General features: G+C 36.9%; 4 protein-coding genes across 6 annotated transcripts; 2 read left to right on the forward strand and 2 right to left on the reverse strand.

Moving 5' to 3' along the window:
* Positions 1 to 979: 979 nt before the first annotated feature.
* LOC145894510 (transcription factor E2F5-like) lies at positions 980 to 2,386 on the forward strand. The gene has a single exon (XM_082983125.1). It carries the CDS (start codon positions 1,025 to 1,027, stop codon positions 1,844 to 1,846), a length of 822 nt encoding a protein of 273 aa, XP_082839251.1. The 5' UTR covers positions 980 to 1,024; the 3' UTR covers positions 1,847 to 2,386.
* Positions 2,379 to 7,092, forward strand: LOC145894508 (uncharacterized). Of its 3 annotated transcripts, none has more exons than XM_082983122.1 (11): positions 2,379 to 2,458; positions 2,550 to 2,654; positions 2,716 to 2,894; positions 2,963 to 3,034; positions 3,231 to 3,320; positions 3,607 to 3,738; positions 3,844 to 3,936; positions 4,336 to 4,496; positions 4,554 to 4,699; positions 5,062 to 5,169; positions 5,361 to 7,092. In XM_082983122.1, the coding sequence occupies exons 3-11, from the start codon at positions 2,768 to 2,770 to the stop codon at positions 5,809 to 5,811; spliced, it is 1,380 nt and encodes a 459-aa protein (XP_082839248.1). In that variant the 5' UTR covers positions 2,379 to 2,458; positions 2,550 to 2,654; positions 2,716 to 2,767; the 3' UTR covers positions 5,812 to 7,092. The 3 variants fall into 3 exon arrangements, with proteins under 3 accessions (XP_082839248.1, XP_082839250.1, XP_082839249.1); XM_082983123.1 differs by having other exon boundaries at positions 2,385 to 2,458; positions 2,550 to 2,572; XM_082983124.1 differs by having other exon boundaries at positions 2,550 to 2,894.
* Positions 7,093 to 7,094: 2 nt separating this feature from the next.
* LOC145894511 (tumor protein p53-inducible protein 11-like) lies at positions 7,095 to 10,600 on the reverse strand. Its single transcript, XM_082983126.1, has 5 exons — positions 10,423 to 10,600; positions 9,562 to 9,681; positions 8,714 to 8,887; positions 8,207 to 8,360; positions 7,095 to 8,070 (listed from the first exon to the last, which is right to left on the reverse strand). Exons 1-5 carry the CDS (start codon positions 10,516 to 10,518, stop codon positions 7,904 to 7,906), a joined length of 711 nt encoding a protein of 236 aa, XP_082839252.1. The 5' UTR covers positions 10,519 to 10,600; the 3' UTR covers positions 7,095 to 7,903.
* Positions 10,601 to 14,812: 4,212 nt separating this feature from the next.
* LOC145895194 (uncharacterized) lies at positions 14,813 to 16,384 on the reverse strand. The gene is made up of 5 exons (XM_082983961.1): positions 16,258 to 16,384; positions 15,987 to 16,123; positions 15,724 to 15,796; positions 15,562 to 15,650; positions 14,813 to 15,360 (listed from the first exon to the last, which is right to left on the reverse strand). Exons 1-5 carry the CDS (start codon positions 16,334 to 16,336, stop codon positions 15,331 to 15,333), a joined length of 408 nt encoding a protein of 135 aa, XP_082840087.1. The 5' UTR covers positions 16,337 to 16,384; the 3' UTR covers positions 14,813 to 15,330.
* Between the last annotated feature and the right edge of the window lie 507 nt (positions 16,385 to 16,891).

The raw sequence follows: 16,891 nt of genomic DNA on the forward strand, positions 1-16,891 counted from the left end.
TAACAATGATGTGGAACAACTATTAACTAACATGTTAATTTTAGTAAATTCGCATTTGTCGCGCTCGTGGTCAAGCACATAAAGTGCATGTTTGTTCTATTATATTGTTCAATTTAGACATTCATGAAAATAATGTGTTTAGACATTTGTTTTAGGCCAGTTGCGCAGACGCCCATCGTGGGATAAACACTGGGGATTCTTGAATGAGCTAAGGGCAGCCTTTGTGTAAAATTTATGTATAGTTTTTCACTTCTCTTTTTCCCCGTTTTTGTATATTTTCCAATAATTGTTGATTTTTTATCTGTAAGGTCTGATTGGAAAGAATGATGTGCGCGGAAGATTTATCCACGCGAATTTTCACAATTTTATCAGCAAATTGTGCAAAAACAAATAGCTAATGCATTAACATACGAAAATGGCAGTTTACTATTCAAAATCTGTTCAATTAACATTTGACGAATAAAATTACTATCCGCAAATTACAAACTTTCCAATCTGGGCTGTAGGTTTGTTTACCTACAACTTCTGCCCTACATATAAAGGGGCATTGAAAATGGGAAACAGGTCCCAATGCAAAAAAGTAAAAAATATATATATACCATTTGTGTTCACGCATGATTTATCTGACTATTAGCAAACATGAGAATAAGTATGCCAAGTAAAGTAAAACCACATTCACAGAAACGTTAATTTCCTGGCTAAAATCTGTCAGTCAGAACCAGGAATCTTCAGGGCCAGTTGCAACAGAATGTGGAATGATTCCCAGAATTACTTAACAAGAAGTTATGTGGTTAAGTTATGCTGAAGCACATATTACACAAGTGCACAAATCCACATTTGCTAAAAATATCCTCCATGCGAATTACAAACTTTCTAATATGGTGACTTGTCATATGTTTTATATGAGTGTTTAATTGTCAGAAAAGCATTCTACGAAAAATAAAATCCTATTTGTATTTAAAATTCTTCAACCAGACCTCTGTCTACAGGTGTTTTGTTTGAATGCATTTAAAAACCAGGTGTGATGAGAATGACTGAAGGTGGCCCAAAAAATCGGCATGAAAAGTCTTTGGGTCTTCTGACAACAAAATTTGTTTCCCTTCTCAAAAATGCAGATGATGGAGTTTTGGACTTAAAAATTGCTGCTGATCAACTAGCAGTTCGGCAGAAACGCAGAATTTATGATATTACAAATGTTCTGGAGGGTATTGGATTGATCGAGAAAAGGTCCAAAAACAGTATTCAATGGAAAGGTGCTGGGCCTGAGTGCAATAACACTGATATGGTAAGTCGACTAAGTATTCTTAGGGAAGAAATTCGAGACCTGGAACAATTTGAGAAGGACCTTGATAAACAAAAAATGTCTGTCCATCAGAGCATTCGAAATGTGACAGATGATGGTGATAATAGCAAGTTAGCTTATGTGACTCATGAGGATGTATGTCGCTGTTTCAAAGGAGAGACCCTGCTTGTAGTAAAAGCACCATCAGGCACGCAACTAGAAGTGCCTGTACCAGAGGATATGGATTTAAAAAAGAAATACCAAGTGCATTTAAAATCATCTTCAGGGCCTGTATCAGTGTTGTTGGTCAATAAAGATACAATGTATCCACCAGTGGCTGTTCCTGTTCCTCCACCAGCAAGTCCCAAGATTGAAAAACCAGAAATTGCTGAACCGATGACATCTATGGAACCAGACACAAGCCTGTTTGATGAGCTGAATTTTTCAGACACTCTGGAACCTCTGTTGAGCTTGTCTCCTTTACCATGTGACCAAGACTATTACTTCAACCTTGATAATAGTGAGGGTGCCTATGATCTTTTTGACATTCCAATTCCTGAATAACTTAAACAATTAAGCCTTTGTTACTTAAGCAGATTTCTTTCTGAATATTGTGTCCAGAATTTTCATGTTGTGTCGTCCTAAATAAGATTTGTAGATAATGTTGTAGGTTATTAGCAAATGGTTCTGCATTATAGCTCTGTAAAAACATGTTACATTTCTGGATTTCTTTCTGTTCTTATATTTACTCATTGGAAAATTTAACAATTTATACCTAATACCAGATTTTACAATTGAAATATTGAAAAAAAACAAAAATACTTTATTAATATAATATTTCAATTTTACACATATGCTTGGCAAAACGTCTACAAAAGGTAAACATGTGAACAAAAAGTTACAACAGGCTTATATATTTTGAAAGCCCCACAACTTGTTTGCATGTATTTAAACAATTATGTTTGCTCAATTTATCATGTAATATTTATCGTGTAAAGCAATCTTACTTTAGTGTGAAAGATCATCACTTGTATTGTTTAATGCTATTAGAAATACCTGTGATTTGCACTGCCTTAAGTCTATGGTTTATGTTTTCTTTCTTAGGTAAGCAATAGGTGGTTAAAAAAGTTTTTTTCATGCATATGCTTTAACCAATCAATGGTGTATTTTTGTTAGGTAAGTTCATCGTTTTACAAATTTTTTGTTGTAATATATGACTGTTTTGGCTGTAACTAAGCTTGCTAAGATATTTTTACATTTTTTTCAGGAGCATCATGTTTGGAATGACTGGTTAGTGTACAAAACTACAGTGTCTTAACTGAAAATATTGTTTTAATGCCCAAACTAAATTTGATGGGATGGACATTCGAATGTGATACAGATAGCCTATAACTACTAGTATTAAAATAAAATTTATGACTTGTTTCTTTTAGAACATAAACTTTTGCTAATAACACACCAAGTAATGCCATTTATATCCATCCAATGGTGAGCATGTCATTCAAGAGAAAAAATACCAAACCTACTCGGGTTTCGGAGCCTTCTCCAGGGTTTGAAGTACAAGATGGATTGTCTCCTGTTGGCCTCGCAACCACCTTATCTCCCAATGACAGTGGGTCTCTTTTGTCTATTAGTGGTTTACAAACTGGCTTCTAAACTTGTCATATTTTCCATATTTAGGGCGTTTTGACCATTTTTTTCACCAACATGCAATACATAAAGCACCACACTTCAGTTACAATGAAATGGCAGGTATATTGTAATAAGTAAAGTAATTTTATTTGACCAATAAAATTTGTAATTTAGTTTGTAAAATTAACATTGTGTTACTTTGAGCTGCAGTGACCTATTTTTTTTTCAATCCTTCGATATGCTTCCCAACAGTATTTGTTTGACTGTAACTCAATGTTTTGCAATTGTTGGATATTTGCACTATCTTATTTTGTAGCACACATGCACACTGTTCCATTTGGACACAATCACAGATATCCCCCTCAGCCACTGGGTATGACTTTAGACCAACAAGCTATGGATCATGGCAAGTTTTGTTTGACCATTTTATTGGCACAACTGGTTTCCATGAAATACGCGACTAAAGTCTCTCCTGTGTGTACAATATTTTTTATCTACTTGAAAATTTGAATATTTACCATTCAAGAATGTAAATTTGCAACAACTATTTTAAAAAGTTTTGCCTCTACCGGTAATGACTTATACAAGTGATAACTCACTCAATTTTTATGTGTGAGTAATGTTAAAGTTTGTTTATTGGCTTTGGTTTTTGTGGCTGTTAAATACAAAGTGCCAAATTGTATTTCCTTCAGGAAATCCCCCACCCTGGCAAGTTTCTTTGTCATTGCCTAACAATCTTCATGATCCACCAACCATGGTTCCTTCAAGTAATGTTGGTAACACATCCAAGTGGCAAAATCCATATAATGGAAATGAATATCGTGGTATACACACAGTTTTCACCTAGTTAATCATGCATATTTGCATGTGAATCAAATTCTATTTTTAAGCAACTCCATTATAAATTGTGAATTTCTCTATGCTTCCAGACCACAATGCAAATGAAGCACAACCTCCTTCCTCCATTCCTCATTCTGGAGCTAGAAATATGCAACAGGATCCTAAGTGGGAATTTTCCAATGGTACTTTCTAAAGTGCTAGTTGTTGCTGGCAAAACATTAAATTTGCTTACTATTTGCATAGTAACTCATCTAACTTCTTTTATACATACCGAAACAAACCAAATATTGGTGTAATTGAGCTGCAGTCAGTAACATGCACACTGTTTTTTTCTGTTAGGATTAGTGCAGCTGGTGACTGTAGCACCGGACTTACTTTTTAAATAGAGAGCATGGAATATTCCACCTTTCATATCATAACAGTGCTACATTGTCTTTGCCTGTAAATGTGGTGTTAATTTGTTAATCATTTGTTAAAAGTATGTCATTTTTTTCCGTTTATGCATGAATACCCTTAAGTGCCATGACCAATATCTTGTTTCTTTTTTGCATTATTGGTTGATTCATGAATATTTGTTTCAGCAAATCCTTCTGTGAGACGAAACAGTAGTGTGACATCACAACCACCTTCCATGAACGGAATTGATGAAGTTGAATCCAAACCCACACCCCCTCCCCAACCAACTCAACCCGCTGCAAAAAAGTCAAGAAAAATAAAATTTAAATATCAAAACAAATCCACTGTAAGTCCCTTCAGATTTACTAATTATAAATATTACAACATGTTTTATCATTAAAAGGTTGATGTGAAGTACAAATGTGATTCTTGTGAATATTGCACCAACCGCAGTGATCATTACAAAAGGCATCTTTTGACTCATTCTGAAGAAAAACCATTGAAGTGTGGAACGTGTGGTTATGGAACAGGCCGTTCCGACCATTTTAGGTTTGATCATAATTATAGAATATTGTATACAGGTTGTCATTTTTGCCAGCAGATTAACAGTCCAGGCAAACATATGGAAACTCCCCCTCGTGTAACTTCCCTTAATGCATCAAATGTGTTTCTACTGATGTTCCAATCCATGTCAATTCACTCTTTTAAAGTTTTTCCTTTTAGATTGTTTTGATAATTTGTTATGCTTCACTGTGCACTGAATAATTAATTTTCATTAAGATACAAGCAGTTGCTTGTTGTGTTCATGTATTATTCTGGTGCTAATACTTGTGTCAAACACTCTAACGCCAAAATCATACATTTGACTATTTTATGATTCAAAAATATAATTGCTTTTGTATTTTGAACAGGCGGCATTTATTAAGACATGGTCTTAATAAGGATGAAATTGTGATACAGTGTGAATTAAATGGCATCAAAACTGTTCCTTCGTCGCAATCCCAGTCACCACAAATCAGGTAAATATTTATTTAAATGTCATTGACGCGTAAAAAACATTATGTAAAAAATTTTTGTTTATGGCTCTGGCATAATTTTTTCATGCATTATGACAGATCACAGTTTATATTGTTTTTATGGTTTATTGTGGGAGTGGCTTTCTCTTGCCACAACCACGGGATTGCAGTGTTTATTCCATTCTGTTTTACAGAATTCGCCCAGCCCCCAAAACAGCTCAAGACACGGAAAACCTCGCCACTTCCTACGAAAACATGAACATGGTTTCCACCCCCAGTGATGCCTTAAAGAAGTTCCGCTGTGACGTATGCGGTTACGCCACTGACCGAAGCAGTCATTTTAATCGTCACCTGAAAACCCATTCAGACGACAGACCTTACAACTGCGATAAATGTGGCCGAAAATTTAAACTTGAAACTTATTTACGCAAACACCGCTGTACGTTACGTCCCCTCGATGACGAACAACAAGCGACAATTATTCAACCTGAGGTCGCCGTTTCACCCAAGCTTCCCCACCACGACCCATCGTTGTTTCCACGTCACCCCATCGCCAGCACGCCCATGTGTACTGCCTGCGGAATGTGGTTCTCGAGGCTTACCGATTTTTCCAACCACATTTGTCCCCATTTGATAAGCATGTAAATGTTATGAAGCCATTTTGCATGAAACAAGCTGATAATATTACAGTCAAGATCACAATGCTTCATTGTTATCACCAACAGTACTTCGAGGTAATCGCATGTGGTAAGTGTCACATTGGTTTGGAAAGTATTCAACGTTCATCAACTGTCTATTGTATTTAGACCCCGTAATGTGAGCAATTGTCATGGACGGCTAACCAATCTCTGTTGTCCATTTTGTTTGTTTTTTCTGCTACACTAAGACCTACTAAAAGCCCCTTGACTGTTTCTTTTCAATGGCAATTTAATAAATGAAATCATCTTAAACCGACAAATCTAACTTGCAGTATAAAAACTGACTTCATCACAACTGACGATGCGTGAATTGCATTTACTCGTGATATTGGCGTTGGGTTTGTTTCAATTAATAAGCGGTTCATGTTGCACTAACTACCTCATGCATGTCGTTGTGTCAATACTGGGTTTGGTAAAAACTTGTTCAGCTTTGTAACTGTTTTAATACTAAACTTTTCAACGTGCCTGGGTTGACACTTTTCTTTGACTTGTGTCCTGTTCAACGAAGCGTAACAATGCTGGGTATATCTTCCGAACCGTGTCACTGGTTTATTCCTTAAATGCGACAAAGTACCGTTTATTTGCTAGAATGACAATTACATGCACGACATGTTATTTTTTCGTTACCTTCATACCTAACGCGCGGTGATCTTCACCAATACTTAAAAGTTACTTATTGCACTGTGCCATTTTCTATGAGAAGAAAAACCTGCAAACTAACTTCAATTTTCATGTCTTTCAAATTTTTCTGTGAGAAAAGTTTACGTCCACTTAATTCTTTCGAAGCTGCTTAACAATTTGCCATGCAGACAGATCTCCGCTTTGAACTAATTATTTCTATTTGCTGGATATGTACATAAACCCAATCCCCGTGTTTTTACCTACAAGCTGTCGTGAAGCACTACAACTTGCTCATACCACAGGCTGTAACTCCTTTGTCCTTGTTTTTAGAAAGTTTCACATTACATTATTTTTTTTCGAGTACCTTTTTTGCGGTTCATCCAATTACACGCAGTCATTGCGTTTTTTGTGCCCACTTGTTAAAAACCTTGCTGCATCGGAAATGAATACGTTCGTTTGCTGTGGAACCTAAACGGCCAACACTGTCGTTTTGTTTTTGTGTAGCAAACCAACAATGTTGCAGCTTTTTTCCCGTTTCTTGCCTTTCACACTTGTTGTCTTCAACCGTTTGTTTGCGTTGGTACATTAAACTTTATTTCGCGTAACTCGCAACTTTTCACCAGATTTCGTTCTGTTTTGTTTTTTAGCTACAGATTTGTTCGCTTTTAAGTTTTGTTAAAAACAAACTTGAAGTCATTTTTATTTTCCTTTCAGGCAAAACGTGCGAAAGAAATAGTATGTTACAATATGAAGTCAGGACTAACGGAATTTACCACATTCGTTAAAATAAGTTTTGCCTCTGTTTGTACAATCTATCTGTGTTGCAGATAAACCATATCCCGGTAAGGTAAGTTTTCAAAAAAATTATCTGCACAAGATCATCAAAAAATTGCAAAAAAGTCACTCAATTGATTACTTAAACTCTACTTATACATCTACTAAGGGAAGTTTCATTGAGGAAATTTTTGTATAAGGTAAGTTGCAACTCGATACAATTGGTTTCTTTCTGATACGGATAAAAATTGTCACTTTTAGCAAATAAAAAGAGCTCGGAGCACGCCTGTCTTGACATAAATGAGCAAAAACGAAAGAAGCAGAGCAATATCTTTGTTTACATCGAGCGATCAATATTTATCGACCACTACACAAGTCTGATGTCATCTATTTTTACTTGAATAAAGCAAAATATGACAAATCAAAGTTGTTTTGGATCGCCGGTTGAGCCTGTGGTAAACAACTGACACAAACACTTAGTATGATGTTGAAAGTCCAACGCACAACACGCGATAAAACATCTTGAAATAATTTGCACAATGGTACAAAGTGTTTTCAGTTATTTGTGTTTTATCTACTTTTCTCGTTTGGTTTCGCCATTCGTCCCCAACTTCTTATACATTTGTGTGACACCAATATTTTTTTTAATCTTGGCGCTTTTGTCCATTCTCCCGAGGAACATTGGTGCGGGAATAATAAAAAAAGGACATTGCGATGACGAGAGATCGAATTGTGACGTTTAATATTAAAACCGCGCCTATCGAAGACCACGTGGAAAGGTTGTGAGGCGAAAAGCACGACGAAATGGAAACTGAAAGCAAAAAGGAAGATGTTAATTTTGGAACGAATTCCTTAAATTTTCTTTGTTGGAAAATGCAACATGGGTCTGTCAAAACAATCCGACAAAATGTTTTGATAGAACACATGGCAAAACTGTTTTAACTTACCCAACATTTCTGCAAGTAGGTAAAATCCGACAACAAGCAACGACAGCCTAATGCATCTGCGGTTGCTGCGATTCGCCAAAGTGCACAAAAGAAAGAAAACTGCAAGGGAGAGCATTGCCACACCGTACAACCGCACGGGAAAATCCATCAATGCCTACAAGGAAGTTACTTTGTAAATACTTCGATGAGAATTTTTAAGCGCCAAAATCTAATACAACTTGACCAACCTGTCTGGTATTTTTTTAGATATTTAATTTTTCAAAAAGTAACTTTTTTGCTGTAACTTAAGTGTTGGAACCACACGACAGGCAGGATCGCCCTACAGCGCGGGTCATTGCTTGGCGAGCACAGCTATCGAGATCAGTAGCTTTACTGACTACAAAGCTGGTTGGAAATCATAAACCTGTCGGGGGAAAGTGGCCGATCCAGCTTGGCTGCAATGTGTTTGCTCCGTATCGAATAAACCTAGTGATTATTTCACTTATTGTAAGTTGTACAAACGCTCACCAAGAGGTCTCGCATATCTTGTGGGGATTGGGATGTGGCGTCTTGGGAAGTAATTGCCTGTTCAACATAACTTCGTGACACTATTTGATGCGCCAATGACTTGGCACCGAAATCCCGATGGACACCGATATACGATGAATGAAGAAAAACGTATTGAGGATTCCACACAGTAACCTGCAAGGGAAAACACAGATTCGCATAAATTTATTTTGTGTATGTCTATCGTATATGTTTTAATGGGCCTTTTGGTGATGACTTGCCAAATTCTCCCGAGAACGCGCCAATTACAGCATAAAAAGCGACTTGTGCTCACTTACAGGATATTACATGTCACAAAAAAGAAATTAAACTAACGAAAAATGTCACGGGCTTGAAAACAAATAACATATTTTACTTCACGAAATCAACCTAACCAGCAATACTTTTTTGGCATGACACAAGTGAAACTTCAATGTCAATTTCAAATATTACTGTAACAAAGTTCTTATAGTAGTGTTTGGAAACAATGGCAATTTACACACAATGCGGTTTTAGTTTTTGGTTACACGGATGATTTGAGAATAAAATATGATTGTGCAAACCAACAAAATCGTTGGGGGACTCCCCTGACACTTTGTACGCCCATGGGACCCCAGCATATAATCACCAAAATGGTTCTGTACGGTATCTCTTAACAAATTCCGGCAAATTTGTAATTAAATGAGTGCGGTCCGGATTAAACCCTTGAAAGAGAGTGCGGTCCGAATTTGGACCGTGGTTCGCTATGCAGTTGAATGCCCCTGCGGGTGTATATTTATGTTTTAAACAGCGAAAACGCAATGTTAATTTAAAAAACATGTTGTGCGTACCAGACCAATAAGTCCGAAATAAATGCAGGTGATCCATTGGAAAACTCGCAGTCCGACAGGGTAGTTGTCTTCTGGCAATGTCCACGGCTGGAGTTCGTTTTGACCGAGCAGTTGACTGATCTACAACAACATTTTAACGGCCCTTTAACGAACGGCAAGAAAAATACAAATATGGTCAGGAAGGAAAAGACACAATAACTGACATTTTGCCAAAGCAATGCGACTCTCATTAGCTTTCATTCATGCCATGTTTGTAATGGAATTGAGGTCACATAAGTTGAACCAATTAAACTTCCTTGTAACGCCAATACAGCTTGGACATGCAGCAACTGCAGACACTTAGAATTATCTAATTTGGACATCCAACAGAGTTGAACTTATATACTAAATACTTCAAGATAGATAGATTTTGTTTGATAAGAGTTTAAAACAGCTCATAGCACTGTCTGTTGCGGCGTTAACCCACATTTTCAATTGTCCTGTCCCCAATTTCAAGTAAAGTTGTGAGAATAGCGGAACCGCCGGACAACTTCACGGCCACCAACAAAAAAAATGACAAAAAAACACCCAAGGATTACGTAAATCACTCAAACACAACACTTGGTCCAATAGGTATTATTATGAAACTGCTGATGCTTATTAGCAAACACATAAAAACAACAAAAATCCAGCTGCACATGTTGAACAACGGAAATTTATACATTTAAGCTGTAAGCTTGTGGTTACATTCCACAACTAAGTTCCGCAACCAACATAAATGTTTTTTTGCTAAAATTTCAGATAATGCTTGCAAGGCAGGGGTCCGCTGCAACTATCATGACTTGCATAGTTTTATTGCAAAAGTCAATTTTTTTTTGTTACCTTTGACCTCGGGATATTTCCGTCTGCACATTCACCAACTCCCAGAACTTTTCGACTCTTTAGACGACTTTGAGCAGTTCGTGAAATGCTTGCCATGATGTTACACAAGGATGATGCAAGTTTATTTATGTCAGCAACAACTTGGGCAACAATCCCACCAAACTTAACATTAAATGATATCACTGCAAAAAATTAGTGAAAAAAAAAACGATTTCATTTGTAACCGAATTAGTCATAACCAGCCACACCGAAACACGCCCTTGCATATGATCCAAAGTCAACCTGGCATTCTTATACGCATTACAACTTCGCGAAATATTTTGTAATCTAAAAAATCTAAAAAACGGTGACAGGGAAAGTTGAACTCCAACTGATGAACCCACTGTGATTCAACCGAACGTGTGAGCGGGCATAACACGTCAGCCACTAAATATGTTTCTTTGCGTATGTACATAGTATTATCTCGCCTTTGTTTGTATCTTTATTTGCATTCCCTGTAAAAGGGCTTTCACCTTGGTTTTTACCACATCCACAAACCCTGTACCATGCAGAGTAATACACCCTGATGCAGAATTCGATAATGCCTGAGCTTACTTCAACTCTCACTTTCCAATACGAACGCAATGAAATAGTATTGTTTAAACGCAAATACAACAATAAAAGAAGCGGCGATCAAAAATCGTAAACCTGTTTCGTTGCTACGTCATGCAAGGGAGTCGCATCAGAAAAAGGCTTTGTTTGCATAGGAAAAGCGCCGAAAAAATCTGGCTGAATTAATCATATCATTTATGACGACACACGAACCCGAAATTTAAGCTTTTGACATAATAACATGCTCCCAGACAAGCAGTGGTGTTATGACAGAATAATTGTGTTCCATATTTGCTAGCAGTTCCTACACGACTCTGGCGCCTTTTATGACCTCACGCAACAATTATCTCTTTCACAAGAACTCGTTCACAACGTTTTAAACGTAACGTCGATCAGTTGTATCTCAAAAACCTGTGTCAGTTTCAAGCTACTTTTTTTCGACAAAATTTGTTTAAACTTATGATCAATCATGTTTTATTTCCTTTCCACGTCACATGCATTTTAAGTAATTATTATATGAATGCATCACAAGAATCGAATTGAAATCTAGCGTGGGCATTGAGACGAGTCGTCGATATTTACTACACATTTTTTTCAAGTCAAACGCAACATCCTGTTGCGACGTTAAAAATAGTTTAACCGAGGTATGACACATGCTTTCGCCTTTTTTGTCACGCCGTGTATGACGTAATAAAAACAGTACAAGCAATTTTACTTGGTGACAAACCAACACCCATGTGGCGTTACCGACGTTCATTTATATTTACTTGTATAAAGAGCACTAGAACGGTATTTCAATTCAATACATTCATCGTTTTTTACAAGATATCTGTTAAACGGATGCAGACAATATAAAAATTTATGAAAAACTGGACTGAATAAATTTGTTCAAGTTAAAAAAATTTGTTTCCTGCATGATTATATTTCAATGACTCGGTTAGTTTGCACCATTGTTATTACACATATTAGCGGACCGCAGCAGCAAATAGGCTACAACCACCATATATTGGCGTAATGAGAACCTACTGTGCTGCTGGTACAAACGATACTCTCTTTTTACGCACCGGAAGGTAGGCCTGCCCACACGTAACGCAACTGACAAAAATAGTTTTTAAACTCTATTTTCTGCTCGGTGACAATGTCGACTTTCACTTTATCATTACGTGGTAGACGATTATTTGCATAATGGCAGTTTTACTTATGCAGACGTTTAGTACGCGATTCCGCTTTTTTGGGAGCCGTTTCATAAAAGAAACAACTAAGGACGCAAACTCTTGAAAAAGCTTCCAAAGTTTTTCAAATTCATACGTTTTTAAAAGGCACCATTCAAAAATATTCACCACAAAAGGTTAAACGCATCGCACCAGCTTCCACCTAACATTGTCTTCCAGTTTCTTCTTAAATGTTTGTTTTAGGTTTAGTAGTTCCGCCCATTTTAACAGAAACGCCCCGTGGTCCGTGCAAGGTATGTGTATTTTGCGACGCAATTATACCGGCATGACGTATAATATAACATTCATGCAGCAAGCAACCATGTAACACGTTAATGTCAAACAGTTTTTGTCAGCCTTTTGTTGGTAAAAACTATATAAATGAAATCTTTTGAAGAATTATTCCTGCCATAACACATGTGACAGGGTAGTTATTTAACAAAGAAAACCTTTGCCAAGGCTACATTATGTCAAGAAGAATAGGATTGTCATGTTATTCAATTGCATTTACTTCCAGAGCTGTTTGCCCGTTGTCAAACGCCAAGTTCCGAACAAGTTAAGTTATCTTCATGAAATCAGCATTGATTCGATGTCTTTTAAAATCTTGTTTCGTTTCTACGCTAAAAGCTTTACTAGCGGCGTTTAAATTGATGTTGGGTTTTCAGTTTTGTAATACATTCTTACAACCACACGTGTTATGCAGATAGAATTGTGCTGCAAAAGCAAAGCATCTCAGCTTTCACCTAAAACGTTTTGGGAATAGACAATAGTGACTAATTGTTAGCTCCCAAGACTATACAACTACCTCACTTAAAACACAGCACTTTCTCCTCACCTACTTTACTGTCTTGCTTTCATGTATGTATAAAGTTTCATGCAGATTCAAATCATTTGTCATACTAAACCAAGACACGCAACCAAGGGCTTAGCACAAGCTAACAATCTTGACAAAACTGCAATCTACTAATTCACCCTCACACAGTTTCGTAGAAAGTGCTTCCTTGTAGAGAGTTTAAAGCACTTCACAAAACTCAACACAGCTTACACATTTGTACTGGCCACGTAACAACACGATGGAAGTCTTTGCTAGACATCTCAGAGCAAACAATCACTCCAAGCAGAAAGTAGAACTCGAGCTTCGTTGAACTGTTCGGCGCTAGCAGAGACTGCAGTCTGGCGGGACGTATTGGTTGCGGAAGTTATTGGCCGCTTTTACTTTGCGCAGGCAGAGCCAGCGAGCATAGCAGCTCTACGCTATAGTACGTAATCAAGGTCCACACAAGAGGGTGTGTGCCCCGTTGATCGATCTGATCTTAATGATTCGCTAAAATGACACTAAACTTAAGCATGGGGCAATCTAAATTTTTTTGTTTTTCCAGTGTTTTATTGTTATTTATTTTAATAAATTACGGTTTGGCAACCCTCGAAACATGTACACAAAATCATCTTTCTATTTTTTACATGGTGTGTTGAAATTGCCAAACCAGATAGTATATGGCCAGGAACAGTTTCCCGGCTATTCACTGGCGAAACAAGCGACTTACTTTGTTTCACAACTGCGGATAATAACAGCAGTTTGCCAAAACTTTTAACTAAAAGCACAATACTTATTTGACTGTTTAGTCCCACATGTTATTTCTTTTGGATATGCTTTTCCTTTGCTTGAAACAGCTGCTTGATGCATTAAAACCTTCAGGTAAGCAACTTTTGTTATTAGCTGACCAATGATCGTTTTTTACGTGGTACAGAGCAAGCTGGCGCATGACAGCTTCACTCGGCACTTTAGTTAGTTCCACACTTGCCAGGGAAGGAAACATGACAGGAAAAATACGAGTATTCGTTTCCTACGCGGAGGAGAACGACCGATTTCCGAACAAATCAATTCGCTTGCCAGTGACGCTGTACATCGTGCACGTGTTTTGGTTGGAACTATAGGTCATCGCGTCTAAGCCTGTTTACTGCACCCCCTTCTGATTGACTTAGAGTATTAAGATATCGATTTTTCAACCTAAGTTAATGCAAAGCGATTTTAGCAAGTTAAATTCTTACCGTGCCATTCTAAAATAAGCTAAAATTGACAAAAGAAATCTATGTAAAAACTTTGGTATGTGAAAATTTCGAAGGTAAACTCCTTTACTTAATGTATCCTTGCCTGCGAACGATATAGTTGTAAGTAAGATAAAAGCATATAGCTCTACTTGAGCCACTCAACCACATGAATTATTATCTAACTTGGACTAAGGATAATCAACACTATTGTATATATTGCATACAACATATACCACAATGTGTCAATGCTACAAAACTAAAGCTACTGAGGTAAGAATTATGCCATCCGTGTTTATGAAGCCGGCGGGCTTCTTACAAGTGTCCTGTAGTAAAAGGTCCCATTAACCCAACGATAATTATACCACGCTCCTGTCTACTAAACGATCTGTTAGAAGTTTCCAGTCTAGTTGCTCGCGTGGACAAACATTCGCATGTATAACTACACGACCCCATTTGCCGTATATATTCAATTGTAGTTGTTCCATTCGACATCAGTCACCCTGTTTATTTATCTAATTGATTGATGTCGTGTTGGCAGGGATAAGTGTTTGCGTGGAGGCAATTTGGCATCGTTTGCAATTCATCACAACAAACATACAAACTAAATTAAATACATTTCACTTTGCTTCCAGCACACCGTTGACATTTTTTTCGCAAGCGAGCTTGTTATTTATGATTTGTGACAGCACACAACATGTGTGACAAGCGAAGGCACCAAAATAATTTTCGATACAAAACTTTGAAGATATATTGCAAAAAATGCAGAGGCAAAAATGTAAAAGTAAGTTGGCAATATTAACTATGCACGTTACGTTTCGCATTATGTTTGCGTGTAATATTATATCGTCTTCCCACACGCACCAAAAGCACCGACGCCAATTCATTACAAAGCAAATTACACAATCAAAGTAAACTGTGTTTTAGCTGATAGCAACCGGTCCATGCATAGAAAACCAAAAGGATTTCGTTGAAAAACATTTTTTCTGTTGACTCTGTAGCGACACTTGGTGGAAAAAGTGCTTTGCTTTAAACTCGTCGCTGGGTTTCGTTTTTAATTTCATTCTCCAGCCGAAAGATTTTCTTCGATCTGCTCATATAAATTTTATGTAAACATGTAAATTTTATCCAGTACTGTTTAATGTGACAAAACTCATTGTGAACATAAAGTAGTTGTGTGTTTGCAACTATTGGAAAGCCCTTAGCATCAAAACGTTTATGGAAACTAACATTAAATTTTAGGTTAAATATATTGGGGTATATTCCTAAATATATAAACATAATTGCAAACCTGTTTTTTAACAGAATTAAATTGTTCGTTCACTGCCTGGAGCGTTTCTTTCCACTTATTTCGTTCCTGCTTCAGTTTTTCAATATCTCCTAAAACGGACAAATAAAATGTAAAAGCAAAACAACAAAAATTGCTTGGTTTACGAGGCGTCATATCACTCACCTTTTAACTTTCCTATTTCCTCATCTTTTGCTTTAGTTGCCTCTTCGACGAGCAAGGGAAGCTTTTCGTCCACCTTAATATTAAATAGCTCCAATATTATGAGTAACCGTAACATATTATCATTAAAATGTATTACAATAATTAATTAACATATTGTCATGCCTAATTATGGCAAGTGAAAAGAAAAAAGGCGCAAGCCGTCATTTTATTACTTCTTTGCAGCCTGGGAAATAAACGTAGATTGTTTTCGTATTGTTGCAAACCTTTTGTTGCATCTGATTTTTCCAAGTTTCGATGGTTTCTTCAACTTTTCTGTTGTATTCGTCCTTAATTCGAGAAATTCTCTGTTCTGTTTTGGCGACTTCGTTCTTTTTTTCCCTTTCTAATGCACCGGACATCCCTGCGAACCACATGATTTTAAACATCAACCCAGGTAGTTTGTTTTCTATATCGCGATATGCAAGCAACGCACAGTGCACAGTAATGCAAGAATTTCTAGTAGTAAAGTATTTCTGGTTTTTATTGGGAACTTACAGTTTGCAAAAATACCAAAGACGACAAAGATAACCAACGCCGCCACCAAGACTTGCATCATCCTTTCACAACCAGCCATATTTAGTTGCTATTCGTTTTACCTTCAAATTGCCTGCAAAATCATAACAGGTGTGGTTTGAGGTAACTTCAATTTCGTTTCATGGAAAACATACATTTAACAGTCTTATTTAAACTTAAACTAAAGTTTACGCATGGTTTGGCAAGGACCGAACTTTCTGAACAGCACACGGCTCTAGTTAACACAATATGTACGTTGTTGTCAAATATATTTCAAACGGTAAAACAGTAAAGTAGCATTAGTTTTAGTCTACAATTGTCTGTTTATCACTAGGCTTACAACATATGCAAAAAGGTTGTTCCATTTCTAGAAATAGGAAGGTTCGGTTTAAGGTAAACCAAAAATATTGAAGTCAGGTAACCAAGAGAATTGTGAAAACTGGAATATTTTCTCTCACTTTCTTTCCATCCTTTCGTAACTGTCTTTCTTTAACGCCTGAATGTCCACAACAATGCAAAATCCAAAACACAAAACCTGAATGGTCTGAACTCGAATGGTTGAATGAATGGTTACGCTACAAAGTGTACTGGGGCGTTAACGTCTCTGCTCGCTTCG

Source organism: Ascidia mentula, chromosome 3, assembly GCF_947561715.1.
Source record: "Ascidia mentula chromosome 3, kaAscMent1.1, whole genome shotgun sequence".
Taxonomy (NCBI): domain Eukaryota; kingdom Metazoa; phylum Chordata; class Ascidiacea; order Phlebobranchia; family Ascidiidae; genus Ascidia; species Ascidia mentula.

Excerpts from the sequence above, each read along its gene's own strand:
- LOC145894508 (XM_082983124.1), top strand. The coding sequence starts at position 2,768 with ATGGTGAGCATGTCATTCAAGAGAAAAAATACCAAACCTACTCGGGTT. Across the intron at positions 3,035-3,230 it reads CAGTTACAATGAAATGGCAG|CACACATGCACACTGTTCCA; the intron begins GTATATTGTAAT and ends CTTATTTTGTAG. Across the intron at positions 4,700-5,061 it reads GGCCGTTCCGACCATTTTAG|GCGGCATTTATTAAGACATG; the intron begins GTTTGATCATAA and ends TATTTTGAACAG.
- LOC145895194 (XM_082983961.1), bottom strand. The coding sequence starts at position 16,336 with ATGGCTGGTTGTGAAAGGATGATGCAAGTCTTGGTGGCGGCGTTGGTT. Across the intron at positions 15,797-15,986 it reads AAAATCAGATGCAACAAAAG|GTGGACGAAAAGCTTCCCTT; the intron begins GTTTGCAACAAT and ends TTTAATATTAAG. Across the intron at positions 15,361-15,561 it reads TTAATTCTGTTAAAAAACAG|ATCGAAGAAAATCTTTCGGC; the intron begins GTTTGCAATTAT and ends TTATATGAGCAG.
- LOC145894510 (XM_082983125.1), top strand. The coding sequence starts at position 1,025 with ATGAGAATGACTGAAGGTGGCCCAAAAAATCGGCATGAAAAGTCTTTG.
- LOC145894511 (XM_082983126.1), bottom strand. The coding sequence starts at position 10,518 with ATGGCAAGCATTTCACGAACTGCTCAAAGTCGTCTAAAGAGTCGAAAA. Across the intron at positions 9,682-10,422 it reads GAAATATCCCGAGGTCAAAG|ATCAGTCAACTGCTCGGTCA; the intron begins GTAACAAAAAAA and ends ATGTTGTTGTAG. Across the intron at positions 8,361-8,713 it reads AAGATATGCGAGACCTCTTG|GCATTGATGGATTTTCCCGT; the intron begins GTGAGCGTTTGT and ends ACTTCCTTGTAG.